Source organism: Peromyscus californicus, unplaced genomic scaffold (genome assembly GCF_007827085.1).
Source record: "Peromyscus californicus insignis strain IS unplaced genomic scaffold, ASM782708v3 Scaffold_20__1_contigs__length_68692818, whole genome shotgun sequence".
Lineage (NCBI taxonomy): Eukaryota > Metazoa > Chordata > Mammalia > Rodentia > Cricetidae > Peromyscus > Peromyscus californicus.
Genome location: NW_026294503.1, coordinates 66562868 through 66580755, shown reverse-complemented (window position 1 = coordinate 66580755; position 17888 = coordinate 66562868). Strand labels below are relative to the sequence as shown.

Genomic DNA, 17888 nt, shown 5'->3' with positions numbered 1-17888 from the left:
ATCTTTCTGGGGGATAATATGGCCCAGCTAATTACCCCATGCTAATAAGATAAGACTCAATTGCATGCAGAGGACTTGCAAGCCCAGCACTTCGGGAGTTTTCAAGTTACCCCACATCTCTGATTTTGATAGGAGAAAATGATTTTTTTCCTTCCAGGCAAACTAAACCCACCAATTAGGGCAATTGTTCTCTTGAGCTCTATAAAAGGGAAGGCCGCGATCACAAGCTGGTGATCACAGTCTCACAGTCTCTCAGGGAAGCTTCTGTATCTCATTCCTACTCCGTGGCTTCTCTACGATGAACCGCCAATTCACCTGCAAGCCCGGAGCTGCCAACAGGGGCTTCAGCGGCTGCTCAGCTGTGCTATCCGGGGGCAGCTCATCCTCTTACCGGGCAGGGGGCAAAGGGCTCAGTGGGGGCTTCAGCAGTCGGAGCCTCTACAGCCTGAGGGGCGCCAGGAGCATCTCCTTCAATGTGGTTGGTGGCAGCGGGCGCACAGCGGGATACGGATTTGGTCGGAATAGGGCGAGTGGCTTTGCTGGCAGCATGTTCGGTAGTGGGGCTCTGGGGCCTTCAAACCCATCCCTGTGTCTGCCTGGAGGCATCCACCAGGTCACTGTCAACAAGAGCCTCCTGGCCCCACTCAATGTGGAGCTGGACCCGGAGATCCAGAAAGTGCGTGCGCAGGAGCGGGAGCAGATCAAGGCTCTGAATAACAAGTTCGCCTCCTTCATTGACAAGGTGGGACAGCTGATAGCTAAGTACCCCCTTTTCTTCCTCCACTTTCACTGCCCTTGGGGGGTCCCCTGTCTGGAGAGAGGATGATGGGACCCCTCCTCCCAGGATACAGACACAGCCCAGGACAGAGCAGAGAGGAAGCAGACAATAGCCTAGGCATGAGAGCTGAGGGATAGGACCAAAGGCATGTAAGGAGCTCGAGAAGCTTCATTTGGAAGGTCTCTAGGAGGCAGAGCAAGTGAACTCTTGGTAGAGAAGTGAGTGGGTTGGGAGCAGAGCCAGTGGGAGTTGGAAGGCAGAGGAGACACCAATGGTGGCCTTGGAAAGGGCGGAATGCCAGGGCCTTATGCAGTCTGCATTTCGACGAGCCCTCTGGGAATATTGATGCTGACCGAAGTTTGAGCACCAAGGAGTAAGTGGTAGGCAAGTCTTGAACAATGGAAACTTCCTGGCAAACCACAGAGGAGAGCTCAAGGTCCCAGTTCGGTTGAATACCTGGCTTCCTGATAGGCTGGGAGAAGCCCTGGATGTGGAGGGAGAGAGCAGGCCTAACAGACTAGGTCACCAGGCCCTGAAGGGTGGGAAGCTGGTAGGCAAATTCACATCTAAGAACTTGCCACAGAGAGGCATTCCCACAGCTCATCAATATTGACCTAGCAGGTTTAGACTGTGCCAGGAGACAAACAGCCAACATTGTGACAGGTTGGAGATAAATGTGTATTGGGCTTCTCATGACCTCCAGAGCTGCCTTCTGGCTGCTAGACTAAGGATTACCAGAGGGAGGGACCTGGGCGTCATTTTCTTCTTTCAGAGCTCACCTTTGAAGGTTACATAGTGGATCAAAACTCATCCTTTTCCTCGGGAAAGGAAGTCTGCCATCCCCTCCTCCCTGCTGACTGTGGAGTGGGTTCAGGTGGCTGTGGGTTTGCATTCCAGGTGCGCTTCCTGGAGCAGCAGAACCAGGTGCTGCAGACCAAGTGGGAGCTGCTGCAGCAGCTGGACCTGAACAACTGCAAGAAGAATCTGGAGCCTGTTTATGAGGCCCATATCAGCAGCCTGCAAAAGCAGCTGGATGCGCTGTCTGGGGACAGAGTGAGACTGGACTCGGAGCTGAGGGGCATGAGGGATGCTGTGGAGGACTATAAGAAGAGGTGAGTAGGGCCACTGTGGGCTAGCTGACCCCTGGGGTGGAGCCTTCTAAGCAGGTCCTGGGACTTCTGCCTGTGACCTCAGGGGGACTGAACTTGGGTAGAGCAAGCCAGCCATCTGAGCTCACCCGGAAAGATGAGAGCCTCCGTGGGCATAACCAAGCAGGCTGGACGGTGGATACACAACCTGCTGGGTGGTGCCAGGGGTTCCCTTGGAACCAGTCTCCTCTTTCGTGTGTTGCTTCCTAACCCTTCCAGAGAGCCCTTGTGTGTGTTCAACACAGGACTCCAGTTCCTAAGCTCACCCAGGGTGCCCCAAGTTCCAAGGAAACCCAAGCAAAGCAGGAGTGGAGTTCCTGTTGAACTTCTCTCATTGAGTCCTGCACATTTGAGCCATATTCTTTCTTGACCTGGGTGCGGGTAGTTCTAGTTTCCTGGACTCCCATCTCAGGTTGGAGTGGCATTGTTCTGCTCCTGTGATTTGGATGCTGAAAAGGGAGGAGGGGAAATGGACTCACTCCCCAGGCATCAGAAGAGACCTAGACCCAAACTCTGCAGTCACCAAGCCCCGGTCCCTACTGACAACTCAGCCAAGCACCCCTACCAAGCTGGGACAGCTGAAAACACCTGTTTAAGGATCCACAATTCAGCCGTCTTGTTGTATTTCTCAGTGGGAATGCACAGATATAGACGCACAAACCCTGGCACCCCCAGCCCGGTTCACTGAAGCTTTTCCTGCAGGTATGAAGAAGAAATAAACAAGCGTACAACTGCTGAGAACGAATTTGTGGTGCTTAAGAAAGTAAGAAGGGCACCTGGCCTCAGTCCCCCGTGGTGGGTGCAGGGGTAAGAGCAGAGGAGGGAATGAGGCCTGCACTCCCCAGAGGGCCTGGGGCTAAAAACCCGGAGACAAGACTGGCTGTGTCCATCGTGGACACTGGTGATCATCTAGCACAGATCACTTGGCCATCTTCACAGCTGTGTAAATGGACAAGAGCCCAACTGTGGAGAGTCCGTCCCAGCTCATGGTCCGTAGTGCATAGGACTCTGAGAAGGGCCAAGTCTCCTTTCTAACTTATCTCAGCAGGTCACTTTGGCTGCTCAGTGACTGTGGGGAGGAACAGGGTCTGTGCTCTCCTGTGGAGAACGGGGGATGAAGTCAAGTTCCTGCCCCTGGGGTCTCGAGTCTCTTCCTGGGACAGTCAGCCGCAGGGTGGGGTTCATAAGAGAGATTGGTCAGTAGGAGGTGTCTGGATTCCCTTTAGGATGTGGACGCAGCGTACATGAGCAAGGTGGAGCTGCAGGCCAAGGTGGATGCCCTGGATGGAGAGATCAAGTTCCTCAAGTGTCTGTATGAAGGGGTAAGGCTTGTCCTTGCCTCTAGCTTTGGACTGGGGAAAGACTTAGGATGATAAGATAGCTATTTATCAGTCAGTTTAAGAGCCCAGGGCCCTCCAGCATTCGGGTGCTGAGGGCTTTGTAGTTCAAAGGCTGGATGATCGCTGAGCAGGCTACTTTCCTTATCTTGCTCCCTCTTGGGATAGATGTGCGATTTTCTTCTCAGTTGGCTTCCCATCTACTGGATAGTTTTTCAAAGCCTTGGGCTCTGTTCTTCTATAGCTTTAGGGAATGTGGCAGGTGCCTGTTTGGATGCCCTGGGGTTATCCTTCTGGGATAGGGCCAGCATTTTGTCACCTTTCCCTGGTTACAATAGGCATGTCATACATTCTTTTTCCTGTAGGAGATTGCTCAGATGCAGTCCCACATAAGTGACACATCTGTCATCTTGTCCATGGACAACAACCGCAACCTGGACCTGGACAGCATCATTGCCGAAGTCCGTGCTCAGTACGAGGACATCGCCCTGAAGAGCAAAGCCGAGGCTGAGATGCTGTACCAGACCAAGGTGGGGTTGACTGCACACCTCTCCAGTGATGTGTGTGTAGGGGGATCTGGCTTGGCCTCATGTTTTTTTCTGTTCCGTGGCTCACTACAGCCTCTAGCTAGCTGGGAACACGACACTGACCTTGGCGCTGTGGGAAGCAAGAAGGGAGAAGACACAGCTCTGCCCTTGGGCTGGCTCCCTTTAGGCTGATGGCAGCCACTCCAGGATGCAAACTCAAGATGCAAAGGATGCGTCCTAGCCAGGACTGGGTGGGATTGGGCAGGACCCACTTTCCAAAGGCAGAGAGCTCTGAAGTGCACCCGGGGGAGGGGAAACGTGAGTAGTCGGCACCTCAGCTCTACCATTACGGTGAATCATAGGTCTCTTCAGTGTGATCTGGGATCAGGCAACCCCCACTTTTTCACTCAAGTCCACCTACAAGGATGAAGAGGGTGTTGCTATCCTTCACATCTTAGCTCCCCCGATGGGCATGGGTGGGAGGTGACTCTTAGATAATCTGGTTTCTCTGATCATGATGGTAACTTTCTAATTGTTCCCTGCTGTTCATTGGACTCTTTCTCTTGATAAATCACCCGTGGGAGACCTTATCTCTCCTTCCCCATCTCCTTCCCAGCCTTGGATGGAGAGGTTTAGCCTGTTGGGGAAGGGTTAGCCTTCAGGGCCTAAGGGACAAACAACATAAGCCTCGACTTTTTGATGAAGGTTCAGACTTGTGACCTGGTCCCACCAGTTCCTTCCCTATTTACTCTCACAAGCCAGAGTTGAGAATGGCCATGTCATTTAGCCCCCCCACCCCGCCCCCCATGGGTTGTCAGGATCCAGCACTCAAACACAGGCTGCCACCTCCACAGTCCTTTCCAGAAGAATCTGACGAGTCTCACAGATGTGATTATATACGATTTGCTAAGTGGGTTATTGGTACCTCCACTTCACCATGGGCTTAGAGAGAGGGATGCCATAGCTGGGTGCTGACCGCAGTGGCTGGGTGCTAACCACAGTGGCTATGTGCTGACCACAGGGCTGTGAGGCCGTTTTTCATGGTCACCATTTCAAGATGAATAAGTGAGAGTCGATAAGGGGTGATGGTGCTGCCACTTCTGGGGTGCTGAACCAGGTCAGGGCTGAGCATTCTGGGAAGGGGCAAAGCAACACATCACCCCGAAGTGCCAAAGACCATGTCTGCTGTTTTCCCTTTAAGTTGCATTCTGAGCTTGAGCTGGTATACTCTGTTGACTGTTCAATGGACAACCCTAATGGTTTCATGGCTGACATTCAATGGTGAGCCCGCCCTCCTTCCACGCCCAACAAGACCATCCGTATAGCTTGTGCTCAGCTAAGCTAGCAGGGAGAAGGGGAGTGAGAAAATACAGCAGCCGATTGGCTCCTCATTCTGTCAGTCATCTGTTCACTCATCAGATCTTTTTCTTGAGCACCAGAGAGGTATTATGCTATGTACTGAGAATTCAGGAAAAAAAAAAATCCGTCCACCGAGGAAGGCACAAACATGTCAGTGAGGTCTGATATGTTTGACTTCTGGAGCCCAGGATCACGGGCTAACTACACCTAGTCAGAGGATTAGGGGAGGTCTCCTGATCTGGCCTCACTACAGCTACTTAAGGAAGAAGGAGTGGGTGGGGGAAGGGTTCTGGGAGAGGGAGAGGCTCATACTCCCTCAGAGGCATGGGAGCATGTGAGAGTCATCTAAGGGGGGATATTAAAGGACTGTTCGGCAAAGCTGGGGAACCAGATCAATGAAGGCAGGGCAGTGAGAAGGGAGCACCTTGACTCCATGCTAGGAGTTTGAATTTCATCTTGACTTTGAAGGGAGGGAGGGCCATGGTTGGGGATGAATCTCGCAAAGATGCAGCGTGGAGAGTTGGGACTGCCAACAGTCCCGTGCCAGCTCCAACCTCAGGCAGACCAGCCAGGCTTAAGGCGAATGAATAAAACCGGGGACAGACAGTTATAGAGACGAAGGCTCTGAAGCTGGGGACTGGGGGTTCCTTCTCTCTTCTGCCACATGGCCCCGAGCAAAGGCACCTTTTCTGTGCTAGCTTAAGCGTTGATGACCCTGAAGTCACACATATGCTTGGTTACCTCCCACCTACCAGTTCCAAGAGCTGCAGCTGGCAGCTGGCCGACATGGGGATGACCTCAAACACACCAGGAACGAGATCTCTGAGTTGACGAGGCTCATCCAGAGACTGCGATCAGAAATTGAGAGTGTGAAGAAGCAAGTGAGTGACAGGGACTCCTGACTGGGCCTCCTGCATACCCCCACGGGAAGGCTGGGGGGCTGGTGGCTCCCTGCCTGTCTCCTTTTCTTTGTACTCTGGCCTAGAAACCCTTTCCCCAGAGAAGCCTCATCTCCTCAACTACTGTGTTCCCCTTCTGAAGTCTAGAACCGTAACAGGGTTTCCCCCAAAGCTACAAGACTGAGACTTAACACACTCCCCTGGGGCCAAGTGAAGGTCCTCACTGCCAGATACATTCCAGGAAGTGTAGTGGGACAGAGTAGCCCCCACCTCCTCCATTAGCACATGCTCACAGGAGTAAAGTAGGACCCAGGTACCTCAGAACTCAGGGGGGATGCTACCTCCTGCCCCTCAGTGCTCCAACCTGGAGACGGCCATCGCTGATGCCGAGCAGCGAGGTGACTGTGCCCTCAAGGACGCCCGGGCCAAACTGGATGAGCTGGAGGGTGCCCTGCAGCAGGCCAAGGAGGAGCTGGCCAGGATGATGAGGGAGTACCAGGAGCTGATGAGTATGAAGCTGTCGCTGGACATTGAGATCGCCACCTACCGCAAGCTGCTGGAGGGCGAGGAGTGCAGGTGACAGTAGGGATGCCGTGAGAAACTTGGCAGTCCTCCCCTGGTCCAGTTCCCTAGACTGTGGGGTGTGGACACTGGAGGGGCTAGAGATGCCTTTCAGTTTAACCACAAACAAGCCTCAGAGTGATTTCTAGCCACACAGTATGACAGTCATGTCCTTTCCATTTTCCTTCAGCTCTTCGGAGAGTTTCAGCTTAGTGTTGCCAGCTTCAAGGCCTTGGTGGCCCTCACAAATAGCTTGTGTTTATGGAGGGCCAGTGGGTGCTAAGTTCAGTCTCCCAGCAGATAGCGCCATCTCGCACCCCTCCTCAAGTTAACTTGCTTTATTTTCACAGTGGACATGTCTTTTCTCCTTTTCTTATTTGGTTATGTAATTCTGGTTTTGTTCATTGTGACATAATGACTTTTTTTTAAAAAGAGAAATACATTTTTTTCCCTATAAAAGGCAGTCAGCTAAAAATACTCAATTGATAATAATGTGGGCCGCACAAAGTCCAGTACAGTTGGAGGGACACAGGACACTGGCATTTGGAAATCCCAGGACTGGTCTAAAGTCATGCAGGAGCTTCGTACATTGCTATTTTAGTTGGTCTATATTCCATGCCTCTACTTACTCAGGCCTCAGCCACCCAGCAGTCAAGCAATGTGCTCAAGAGAAACTCCACAGGTGGAGGGGGGCCCTGGCCGTGTTAGTGTGGGAGCCCCAAGACTACAGGCCTCCTATCTCTGAAGTTGGGGAGGTAGACTGGGAGGGCCGGAGCGACTCGAAGGCTCAAGCCTTGAGACAGAGGTTTTTAACACTTTCTGACTGGCTGGTGGCTGGTGGGGTTGGTGGAGGTGGAACTAGACTGGCTGGTGGTCCTGGCCCATGTCCAGTGAATGGGGAGCATGCCCAGTGAGTGGGAAGCCCAGCTCAGGATCCTGAATGTGATGGAGGCTCCCTGTGTTTTTTCTGTGCAGGATGTCTGGGGAACACACCAGTGCTGTGAGCATCTGTGAGTATTTCATGTCTCTGAGGGCATAGTTCCAGGAAGCCAACGAGCACAAAGTGAATGAGTGGGTGCCTGCCATCAGGGCCCCCGTGGAGCATCCTGTGCTCATCCTCCTGCCTCCACCGTTCTGAGCTACTTCTTCGCCAGTAGAGTTAGCTTCCCCCAACTCCGAGTTTACACACTCACCACTTCCCCCAGAAACTCTGCCTGTGCGGGGATGAAGCTCTATAGCTGCATACCCTCTCCTGCCACCCACAGTCACACTGTCCCGCTACCCACAGTCACACTGTCCCACTACCCACAGTCACACTGTCCTGCAATCCAGTCACACTGTCCTGCAATCCAGTCACACTGTCCCGCTACCCACAGTCACACTGTCCCACTACCCACAGTCACACTATGCTGCAACCCACAGTCACACTGTCCCGCCACCCACAGTCACACTGTCCCGCCACCCACAGTCACACTGTCCTGCATAATGGGAAACTGAGTGCAGAGCCACCCGTCCCCTTTGTGGGTGGAGAGACCCGTGTAGTCATGCGGACAGACCAGTGTTATCACTGGCCCCACAAGGCTCAGCCACTTTCTTCCTAAAGGGTGGTGGGCAGCACAGGCGCCCCAATTCAAGTTGCCAGAAGTACAGTAGAAACGATATACGGGTGCCTTCTCATCTTAAATGCAAGGGTTTGGCTTACATTTTGGCATCACCTGTCCTTTGGGGGAGCCTTGCTGTTCCTTGTTCATCCAAGGAAGAGCAGGTGCCTGACTGGGGATTCTGTGACACCTGGGCTGTTTTTCTCAAGGCTTGATTTGCTCAGAATTGAGCAATTTTGGGGTCCACGTGAGGGGTTTAGTTAGGACGGAGATGTTTGAGTTGGGGGGCTGGAAGTTGGAAGGGACTGAGGGCCACTCAATCTTGAAACGCCCACTGATCCCTCTTCTCTCATTCTTCCACAGCGGTCATCAGCAGCTCCACACCCGGGAACGTCGGTGCTGGGGCCAGCTTTGGATTCGGCAGCACCAGCACCTATGGCTACCGGCCCAGCTCTGTGGGTGGGGGCTACAACATTCTGTCTGGAGGCTGTGTCACTGGGAGTGGGAATTGCAGCCCCCGTGGGGAGACCAAGGCCAGGCTGGGTAGTGCGAGTGAGTTTAAGGATGTTTCGGGGAAGACCTCGGCTTTGGGCTCACCCACGAAGAAAACCATGAGATAAACCAACAGCTGATCCCCCACATCTGCCCAGTCTCGGTTTTCTCTGGATTCTCTTCCGGAAATCCTTCTGTTCTATTTACCATCACCCGATTCTTACTTTTCTTTGTTACAATGTTACCTTCTTCTCTCCAACTCCTCTTCTTTGTCTTCATTAGCCAACACCAGGATTCTAGGGAGTTACTCACGCATTCTTTTTCCCCACTGCAAAGGAACTGCTTCTCTTAGCCTTCCATACCTCCGTGAGGACCCGATCCCTTTGCCTGCATGCCCCCTTGCAGATGAAGTTTCCCTGTAGTCTGACCCTGATTCCCCGGATGCCCAGTACAATCTGGGCACATGAGACTTGAAACGTATTGCTGGACAGTCCTATAAGAACCAGCCCACCCTGGAGCAAACACCTGGCCATGGCTGCATCTGGCATGGTCTCTGTCAGTTTTAGGACTGGGAGTCCCCATCCAGCCTGGGTCTCATTTAGGCCCCAGCTCTCTGTTCCCATGTTCCACTAATAAACTTATAAAACTCATGTAAGGTCATATTGCCTCTTTCCTGAAGAAATCCTTATTTCAGGCCATGTCCCTTCTATATGTGGAGTGGTCACTGAATGGGAACCTCTGCCATTCCACAGGATCCTAAGTATCATTTGATCTGCATGAATTAGACCCTGCACAAGCTGGGCCCCCCACCTACCTGCACAGACCCCAGCACCACCTGCATCAATACCCAGCATTCACTTGTCCACACCCCACAGGTGTGTCTTCTGATCCCCACTTTCCTCAGGCAACAGACAGGGGGTGTACAATGTTTCGCAACATACAGACTATCAAGAGAGGAGTCGAGTGTCTGGTGGTAAAATTTAAAGCTGATCAAGAGCACCGGAAAGCCAATCCTGCAGAGCTTAAGACTTGATATATTTTTCTGATTAAAAACCCCAAAGGCAGATTCCTCTTTGAAGAAATGACCCGAGTCCTTGTGGTCCTTCATAAAGTTTGCACTGAGTCAATGATATGCATGTATGTATGCATGTGTGAATTTGTGTGTGTGTGAACACATGCATATATATGTGTGTGTGCTTAAGTAGATGCAGATCCCAATTACACACATCACTTTGTTTACAGAACACTGTATGTTTAGAGATGTCTCTAGGTCCCTAGGCTGCAGGAATTGTCAGATGCGACAGGATGCAAATGCAAGGAAGAGAACGGTATCCATTCAGGTGGAGGCTCGCGTGCGGCATCTGAACAGGATCCCTGTAGGTTCAGGGTGTCTTAGTTAGGGTTCTGTTGCTGCGAAGAGACACTATGGCCACAGCAACTTTTATACAGAAAACATTTAACTGGGGTGGCTTGCCTACACTTTCAGAGGTTCACTCCATTATCATCATGACAGGGAGCACGGTGGTGTGCAGGCAGATGTGGTGCTGGAGCTGAGAGTGCTACATACTGCAGGCAGCAGGAAGTTGACTGCCACACTGAGGGAAGCTTGAGCAAAAGAGACCTCAAAGCCCACCCCCCACAGTGACACACTTACCCCAACAAGGCCACACCTCCTAATAGTGTCACTCCCTTTCGGGGCCATTTTCTTTCAAACCACCACACAGGGAGAAAACAGACTTCAAGGACAGCGCTAGAAATTTTGAATCCTAATTCGGTAACTAATTGGTGACCTGAGCAAAGCTCTCAGCTCACATGAGCTTCATTTCTTTGTCTATAATGAGGCAGAAGGATACCTCTGGTGTTAGCTGGAATGAGACAGTAAGAGGAGATCATGCATAATTCCTGGCATGTTGAGTCAAGACGTCTTAAATTGATGCGAATGGCAACTTGCCTTCTCTTTGGTTCAAAAGCTTGACGTATAAACGGTGTGTAGGAACTAGGAAAACAATTCATAAAATCCAAACTTGAGAGAGACCATCTCATTAGGGATTGTATTAGATACTTTTCTGATTGCTGTGACTGCCTTCCTGACAAGAAGCAACTGAAGGGAAGAAGGGAAGAAGGAAAGAGGAGAAGAGGGAAGAAGGAAGGAAGAAAGTGGGAAGAAGGAAAGAATGGAAGAAAGATAAAGGGAAGAAGGGAAGCAGGAAGAAGGAGGAAGAAGGGAAGCAGGAAGGAGAAAGAAGGAAGAAAGGACACAGGACAAGGAAGGTGTGATGGTAGAAGGTGGGAGGTCACATTGCATCTGCAGTCAGGAAGCAGAGGGAAGCAAGAAGCAGGGATGCTGGCATTTAGCTCTTTTCTCTCTGTGTACAGCCCGGAACCTCAGCCAGGGATGACACCGCCCACATTTGGTGTTCTTTTCTAGCTTCAGTCAAACCTTTCTGGAAACATTCTCAAAGACACACGGTGATACGTTTCCTTTTCAGATTGACAGTGAAGATTAAACATCACCAGGACAATACAGCTGTATTTTCCAATAGCTAATCTCAGGAATAAATTCTTGGGGCCAGCAAAAAAGGGGCAGTTCAATGGTTCATTCTTCATTTTGGGCATTTTACAGATTTGGACAAATGTAATGACAACACACAGAGTTATTTCACTGCTCTGTAGCTCCTCCAGCTGTAAGTGATCTAGGAAGTCCTGTGACAAGACATTTGCTTATTCCGTGTGTTAACACATGGCATACAGGGATGAAGAAACCCTGTGTATGTGCTGAAGGGAAGTATGACCACGAGAAAAGGTAACTGCACCCCGGTGAGGCAACAATGACTAAGGAGTACCCAGTGGCCGTCCTGGCAGTGAGGAGCCATGGGGGGGTGGGCAGGCTGTCACAGGAGGCAGTATGTCCGGATGCTTCAGAACCAGGCAGCTTCCTGGATGGACAACGGGAAGAAATGAAGACTGGAGCAGAGGCACTTGAGTGCACAAACTTGTTTCCTGTTGCTGGAGTGCGGCCAGTGAGACAGGAGGGGGCTCAGGTGAGGGGCATGGCCACCCCTGGAGCTGGGGAGGCAGCAGCAGGGGGTCAGGGAGACCCCTACTTTTCTACTGAGAGCTATGATTCTCTCCTGCAGAGTGTGAGGGAGAACTGACCCCTCGGCTGCCAGATGAGCCTGGATCAGCAGGATCTGGTCACTGACTGTGACTCAGGGTACTTTTGCTCCATGGGTCTCATATTCCTCATCCGATAGTGGTTAGTAACAGTCATTACCATCTGAAGATGCCGTGAGAATTAAATTTAAAGGGGGTAGTGTTTGAAAGTCATTTATCTCACTGCCTGGTGCTTACAATGCCCCATAAACGGCTGTTCTGGGTATTATGAGGTACAGGATGTTATTCCAAGAGGCTTAAGTGAAGAGGGAGGCAGAGAAGATCTAGTAGAAATCAGATTATATGATGAGCATGAACTTAGGATAAAGAACATTAAAAGATATTTTTGCTGGGCAGTGGTGGCATACACCTTTAATCCCAGCACTTGGGAGGCAGAGACCAGCCTGGTCTACAGAGCAAGTTCCAGGACAGCCAGGGCTCTGCAGAGAAACCCTGTCTCAAACCCCACCCCACCGAAAAAGGGGAAAAATTTCTGCTATCTATCTTCTGTGCTTAGATCCAGAGACTTAATGCCAGCTGCCTCAATGGACAAACCTTGGAATCTGAACATCTGAACTTAATACAAAAGGTCTAATTTCTCACCCACTCACTGCAGCAGGCTAGGGCAGCTATCTCCCATGGCTGTTCCAGTGGGTGTCTAGAACTTAGGTTTTTCTTAGCTAGAACACATGGGATACATGGCTTCCTAGGTCACTGAGATAGAAGAAAAGGACACCAAGGCTCCTAACAGTTTCATCACCCCAGATATGGCTCTCTTCAATGACACTCACTTCTCACTGGCCAATACTAGTCCATGGCTCCAAACATCAGTGGAATCCCAAAGGATGATGGGAGATTAAAGAGGAGAGTGAGGTTATCTGGAATCACCTGATCATCTCTGGAACAAGCTGCCTCAGTTGTTCACCTGTCTGAGAGTTCCTTTGCCTTTGGTCAGAGCTGGGAGATGCTGGGCACACTCTCCAGAGTCCATGCAGACATCCTTCCCCTTTGGTTTCGACAACAACCCTGGGCTGCATGTTATATTTAGGTCTTTTTAATGACCGTTAAGAGGAGTTTTCTACAGCTTGGAGAATTATCTATATGGTCGGCACGTTTTTCACTTGAAGGTGTAAATTCATTATGTATAACAAGCAAGAGAATAAATAGCAGGTAGCTGATAGAGAAAACAGCAGGCAGACAGCAAACATTATCCAGTCAGGCACTTACAGCATCCAGCAGAATTGACTGGAATAGCCCAAAATTGAGAGAGCAAACAGAATGTGACATCATCAAACCCGGGCTTAAACACAGGCAACAGAAGTCAACTGGGAAACAGACTGTAGAGGAATTTTTAAGCAGTCTTAGTAAATAAGAAACACAGAGCCAAGTACAGAGGAAATAGCCAAAGAGATCAGAGCAATAGCCATGACTACCTTTAGCTTACCACCAGCAGTAGCTTCCCCAGAGAGAGAGTTTCTTCCTGCCTGACTTGTGTTTTTATTGCCTTTCTATTTTGCCTTCTCATTGGCTCTAAGCCCAGTCACATGACTTCCTCGTCACTGCCTGTCTATACAGACCTCCAGGTCTCTATGGTTGGTACTGGGATTAAAGGCTTGTGTCACCACATTTGGCTGTGTCCTTGCCCACACAGAGACTCTGCCTGCCATGTGATCAGATTAAGGGCATGTTCTACCACCTCCAGATTTCTGCTTAATGGCTATTTGACCTCTGATCTCCAGGCAACTTTATTTATTAACATACAAATAAAATATCACATTTCATCACAAGTAAAATATCACCACAACAGACAACCAGCTGGCGTTCCCAGTGGGGAGCTCCAGGTGGAATCGCAATCAGGAGGGGCTTTTAAGGACACTTACATAGCAAGGGGCAGATAATATCAAACTGGGCACTTACAACCATCCAGTGGAAATGATTGGGGAAACTGAGGCAGCCAGCTGGAGTTCCCGATTGAACTTTTCCATCATGGATGGGCATTGCATGGCTGAACTCCTGGCTTCTCATTCCCGCTCCAGGGATTTTTATCTCATGGGACAAACCATAGTAACCTCTGTTGGAAATGGCTGACCTAGTTATTCTCAAGGATACAGTGATGGACTCGGCTGTCCAGCTCATCACAGAGTGAGGAAGGTCAGCCCATCCCTGGACAAGGAGGAGGACAGTTTGAACAAACGTGTTTGGGTCTGAAGTGAGGAGAAGGGACTCCTCTGAGACCCAGCTTCCCAGTGAGCTCGAGGAGTGCATGACAATTCACCAATACGACATACATTATAAGGAGGTAATGCCGACCTTTCCAGATTTGGGCAATTTAAACCCATTTAATGATAAAGTAGTGACATCTTGGAGCTCTGGCTTCCATAAGATGTGTAGCCAAAGTGAGCACTTTGGCTGAAAAGGTCCTGGATACCCTGAGAGTTTCTTTTGTGGATAAGGGGAGTGTTTTATGTCTGATAGAAAGATCAACTTTCTCTCTTTTTATTCTCTGGTTTTATTGAAAAGTACTTCATTTATAAAAATATTTTCTTCTCATATTTTAAAATCCAGAAATAGTAAAAGGTTGAAAAAGACAACCATTCATAACCCCACCTTGGCACTGCATGTGGAAAGGTTGAGGCTTATAGTGCCCTTTGGCTAGCAGAAAGCACAAATACCTTTGCTGCTGCTAATTTCATTGACACCGCTCATCCATTTACCTACTTATTTTGGGTTTGATTTTTTTTTTGAAATAGGTTCTCTCTATGTAGCCTTGACTATCCTGGAACTCACTCTGTAAACCAGGCTGTCCTTGAACTCACAGTGATCCACCTGCCTCTGCTTCTCAAGTGCTGGGATTAAAGGTGTGCACTACCATGCCTGGCTGGGGTTTAATTTAGAAAACTTTAAGGTTCATGGAGTGGCGGGTACAGCGCTTTCCCACATGTCCTCTGCCCTCACACAGGCACAGCCTCCCCCATCATCAGCAGCCACACCTGAGCGGTGCATTTGATACAGTTGATAAATGTACAGCATTGCTCCGGGAGTCTGTAGTTCACTCTTAGTGTTGGACATCTTGGTTTTGTTTGTTTGCTTGTGTTTGGCATGTGTATGTGTGTGGAGTCCCAAGGTTGATGTCACATGTTTTCCTTGATCACTCTCGATTGTAATATTGAGACAGGGTTTCTTAGTTTACTCCAGAGTCCAGTGATTAGGCTAGTCTAACCAGGAATCTAGTTAATGAGCCAATCTGCTCTAGGAATCTCTCGTCTCTGTCTACCACACACTGGGATTACAAGTGGCACACTGTGGTGATATTGTGTTCCCCAAAATATTGTGCACCCTAATAAACTTTTCTGGGGTCAGAGAACAGAACAGCTACTAGATATAGAAGCCAGAAAATGGTGGCACACAGCCTTTAATCCTAGCATTCCAGAGGCAGAGATCTGTCTGGATCTATGTGAGTTCAAAGCCACACTGGAAACAGCCAAGCATGGTAACAAGAGCCTTTAATCCCAGGAAGTGACAGCAGGAAGCAAAAAGGTATATAAGACATGAGGACGAGGCCGGGCGGTGGTGGCGCACGCCTTTAATCCCAGCACTCGGGAGGCAGAGCCAGGCGGATCTCTGTGAGTTCGAGGCCAGCCTGGGCTACCAAGTGAGTTCCAAGAAAAGGCACAAAGCTACACAGAGAAACCCTGTCTTGAAAAACCAAAAAAAAAAAAAAAAAAAAAAAAAAAAAAAAAAAAGACATGAGGACGAGGAACCAGAGCAGGGTTAAGCTTTTAGGCATTTAGCAGCACAGTTCAGCTGAGATTCATTCTGGATAAGGACTGAGAGGCTTCCAGTCTGAGGAAACAGGATCAGCTGAGGAACTGGCAAGGTGAGGTGGCTGTGGCTTGTTCTGTTTCTCTGATCTTCCAGCATTCACCCCAATACTTGGCTCCAGGTTTCTTTTTATTAATAAGAACTTTTAAGATTTGTTCTATATCTGGCACCCAGCGTTTGTGGTACGATTTCTCGAAAAAGCTACTTGTCTGTGGCCTTGTGGGCCCCAGCTCAGGCCCGAGATACACTTGGCTGATTGTGGTGGTGCACACCCATAGGATTTACTGAAGGAGGCAGAGGCAGGAGGATCCCGAGTTTGAGGCCAGCCTAGAAGGCTTGCTAAGGAGAAGCTTCGGCAGGGGTCGAGCCACAAACAGTGGTGGGACCATGGAGGCAGCGGCTGCTGCTCCGAGTTGCTGGCTCCTTCTTATCGTGTTGGTAACTGTGGTGATGCTGCTACATGGGACGAAGGGTTTACTGCTGCTGGTTCAGAGAAGAATTGCCAGGACTATCGTGTTACAAGAAAGCATTGGCAAAGGTCACTTTGGAAAAGTTTGGCAAGACAAATGGTGGGGAAAAATTGCTGTGAAGATTTTCTCTTCTAGGGAAGAATATTCATGGTTCTGAGAGACAGACATTTATCAGACTGTGATTGCTCCAAACCACAGAGGAGGCACCAAAAAAAAAAAAAAAAAAAAAAAAAAAAAAATTCCTCAGGGAACCATGGCCACTTCTAACAGCAACTTTGGAATCTTCAAAAGGATGGCGGGACCCCACAAAGATGATTCCATATGGACTATGGTAAAGCCATTAAGCTGATCAACACCACGGAAAGCTCGACTTTGGACTACAAACTGGCTAGCTGAGATGATCCAGATTCACAGACTACTCGAGCAAGGACTTGAGACAAGCCCTACATTTCTCATTATGCAGAGACTGGACAAATGATATAGCTAAATCTCTCAGGAATTGACAATTAACCCCCAAAATTTTCTTTTCAGGATCCCCTAAAGATGTCTTTGCTCCCAGAAAGCAGGAAGTAATTTTGAGAAAACAGATGCCCACATTCCCAAGAGGTGGGGTGGGTGTTTTCTGGTCATTCAATGGCTTATGGATAATTATTATTGTTTATGATGGTTGGTTACAAGTTGTTAATTGTTAATGGTCAGGGAAAAAAGCTGAACAAGATTAGATTCAGAGTTTTTGTTTAAAAAAAGGAAAAAGAAAAAAGGGAATATAGATATGAGGTAGATCATTGAATCTACTCTGAGAAAAAAGATAAAGAAATAATAGGATAAATGGGTAGATCATTGAATCCACTATAAAAAGAAAAAGGGAAAGATATAAAAATGACAAAAGGTAGATTATTGAATCTATTATGAAAAGAAAAAAGAGAATATGGATATAAGATTAAAAGGTCAATTATTGCATCTACTTTTTAAAAGGAACTACTTGTTTTACATAGGATAAGTAATGAAAATTTTTTGTCTGAGTTTATCAAATGTTACTGGACTAGACTTGTTAATATATATAATGGAGTTTTTTGTTTGAATCTGTCAAATGTTAATGGACTAGACATTGTTAATGTAATTCTTGACTGTATATATTGTATATACTTATTGGATATAGTTTTTCTTGTTTTAGTTATAAGCTTTTTTAAATTTTAGGAAAAAAAGGGGAAATGTGATGATATTTTGTTCCCCAAAATATTGTGCACCCTAATAAACTTATCTGGGGTCAGAGAACAGAACAGCTACTAGATATAGAAGCCAGAAAATGGTGGCACACAGCCTTTAATCCTAGCATTCCAGAGGCAGAGATCTGTCTGGATCTATGTGAGTTCAAAGCCACACTGGAAACAGCCAAGCATGGTAACAAGAGCCTTTAATCCCAGGAAGTGATGGCAGGAAGCAGAAAGGTATATAAGACGTGAGGACGAGGAACCAGAGCAGGGTTAAGCTTTTAGGCATTTAGCATCATAGTTCAGCTGAGATTCATTCTGAATGAGGACACAGAAGCTTCTAGTCTGAGGAAACAGGATCAGCTGAGGAATTGGCAAGGTGAGGTGGCTGTGGCTTGTTCTGTTTCTCTGATCTTCCAGCATTCACCCCAATACCTGGCTTCAGATTTCTTTTTATTAATAAGAACTTTTAAGATTCGTGCTACAGCACTCCATATCCACCTGGCATTTGTGTGGTTGCTAGAGATCAA

General features: G+C 48.8%; 1 protein-coding gene across 1 annotated transcript; it reads left to right on the top strand.

Annotated features, from left to right (window-relative positions):
• The first annotated feature begins 298 nt into the window (after window positions 1-298).
• LOC128117137 (keratin, type II cytoskeletal 73) lies at window positions 299-9196 on the top strand. The gene is made up of 9 exons (XM_052749031.1): window positions 299-742; window positions 1676-1890; window positions 2629-2689; window positions 3153-3248; window positions 3629-3793; window positions 5905-6030; window positions 6404-6624; window positions 7585-7619; window positions 8574-9196. Exons 1-9 carry the CDS (start codon window positions 299-301, stop codon window positions 8828-8830), a joined length of 1620 nt encoding a protein of 539 aa, XP_052604991.1. The 3' UTR covers window positions 8831-9196.
• Window positions 9197-17888: the final 8692 nt, after the last annotated feature.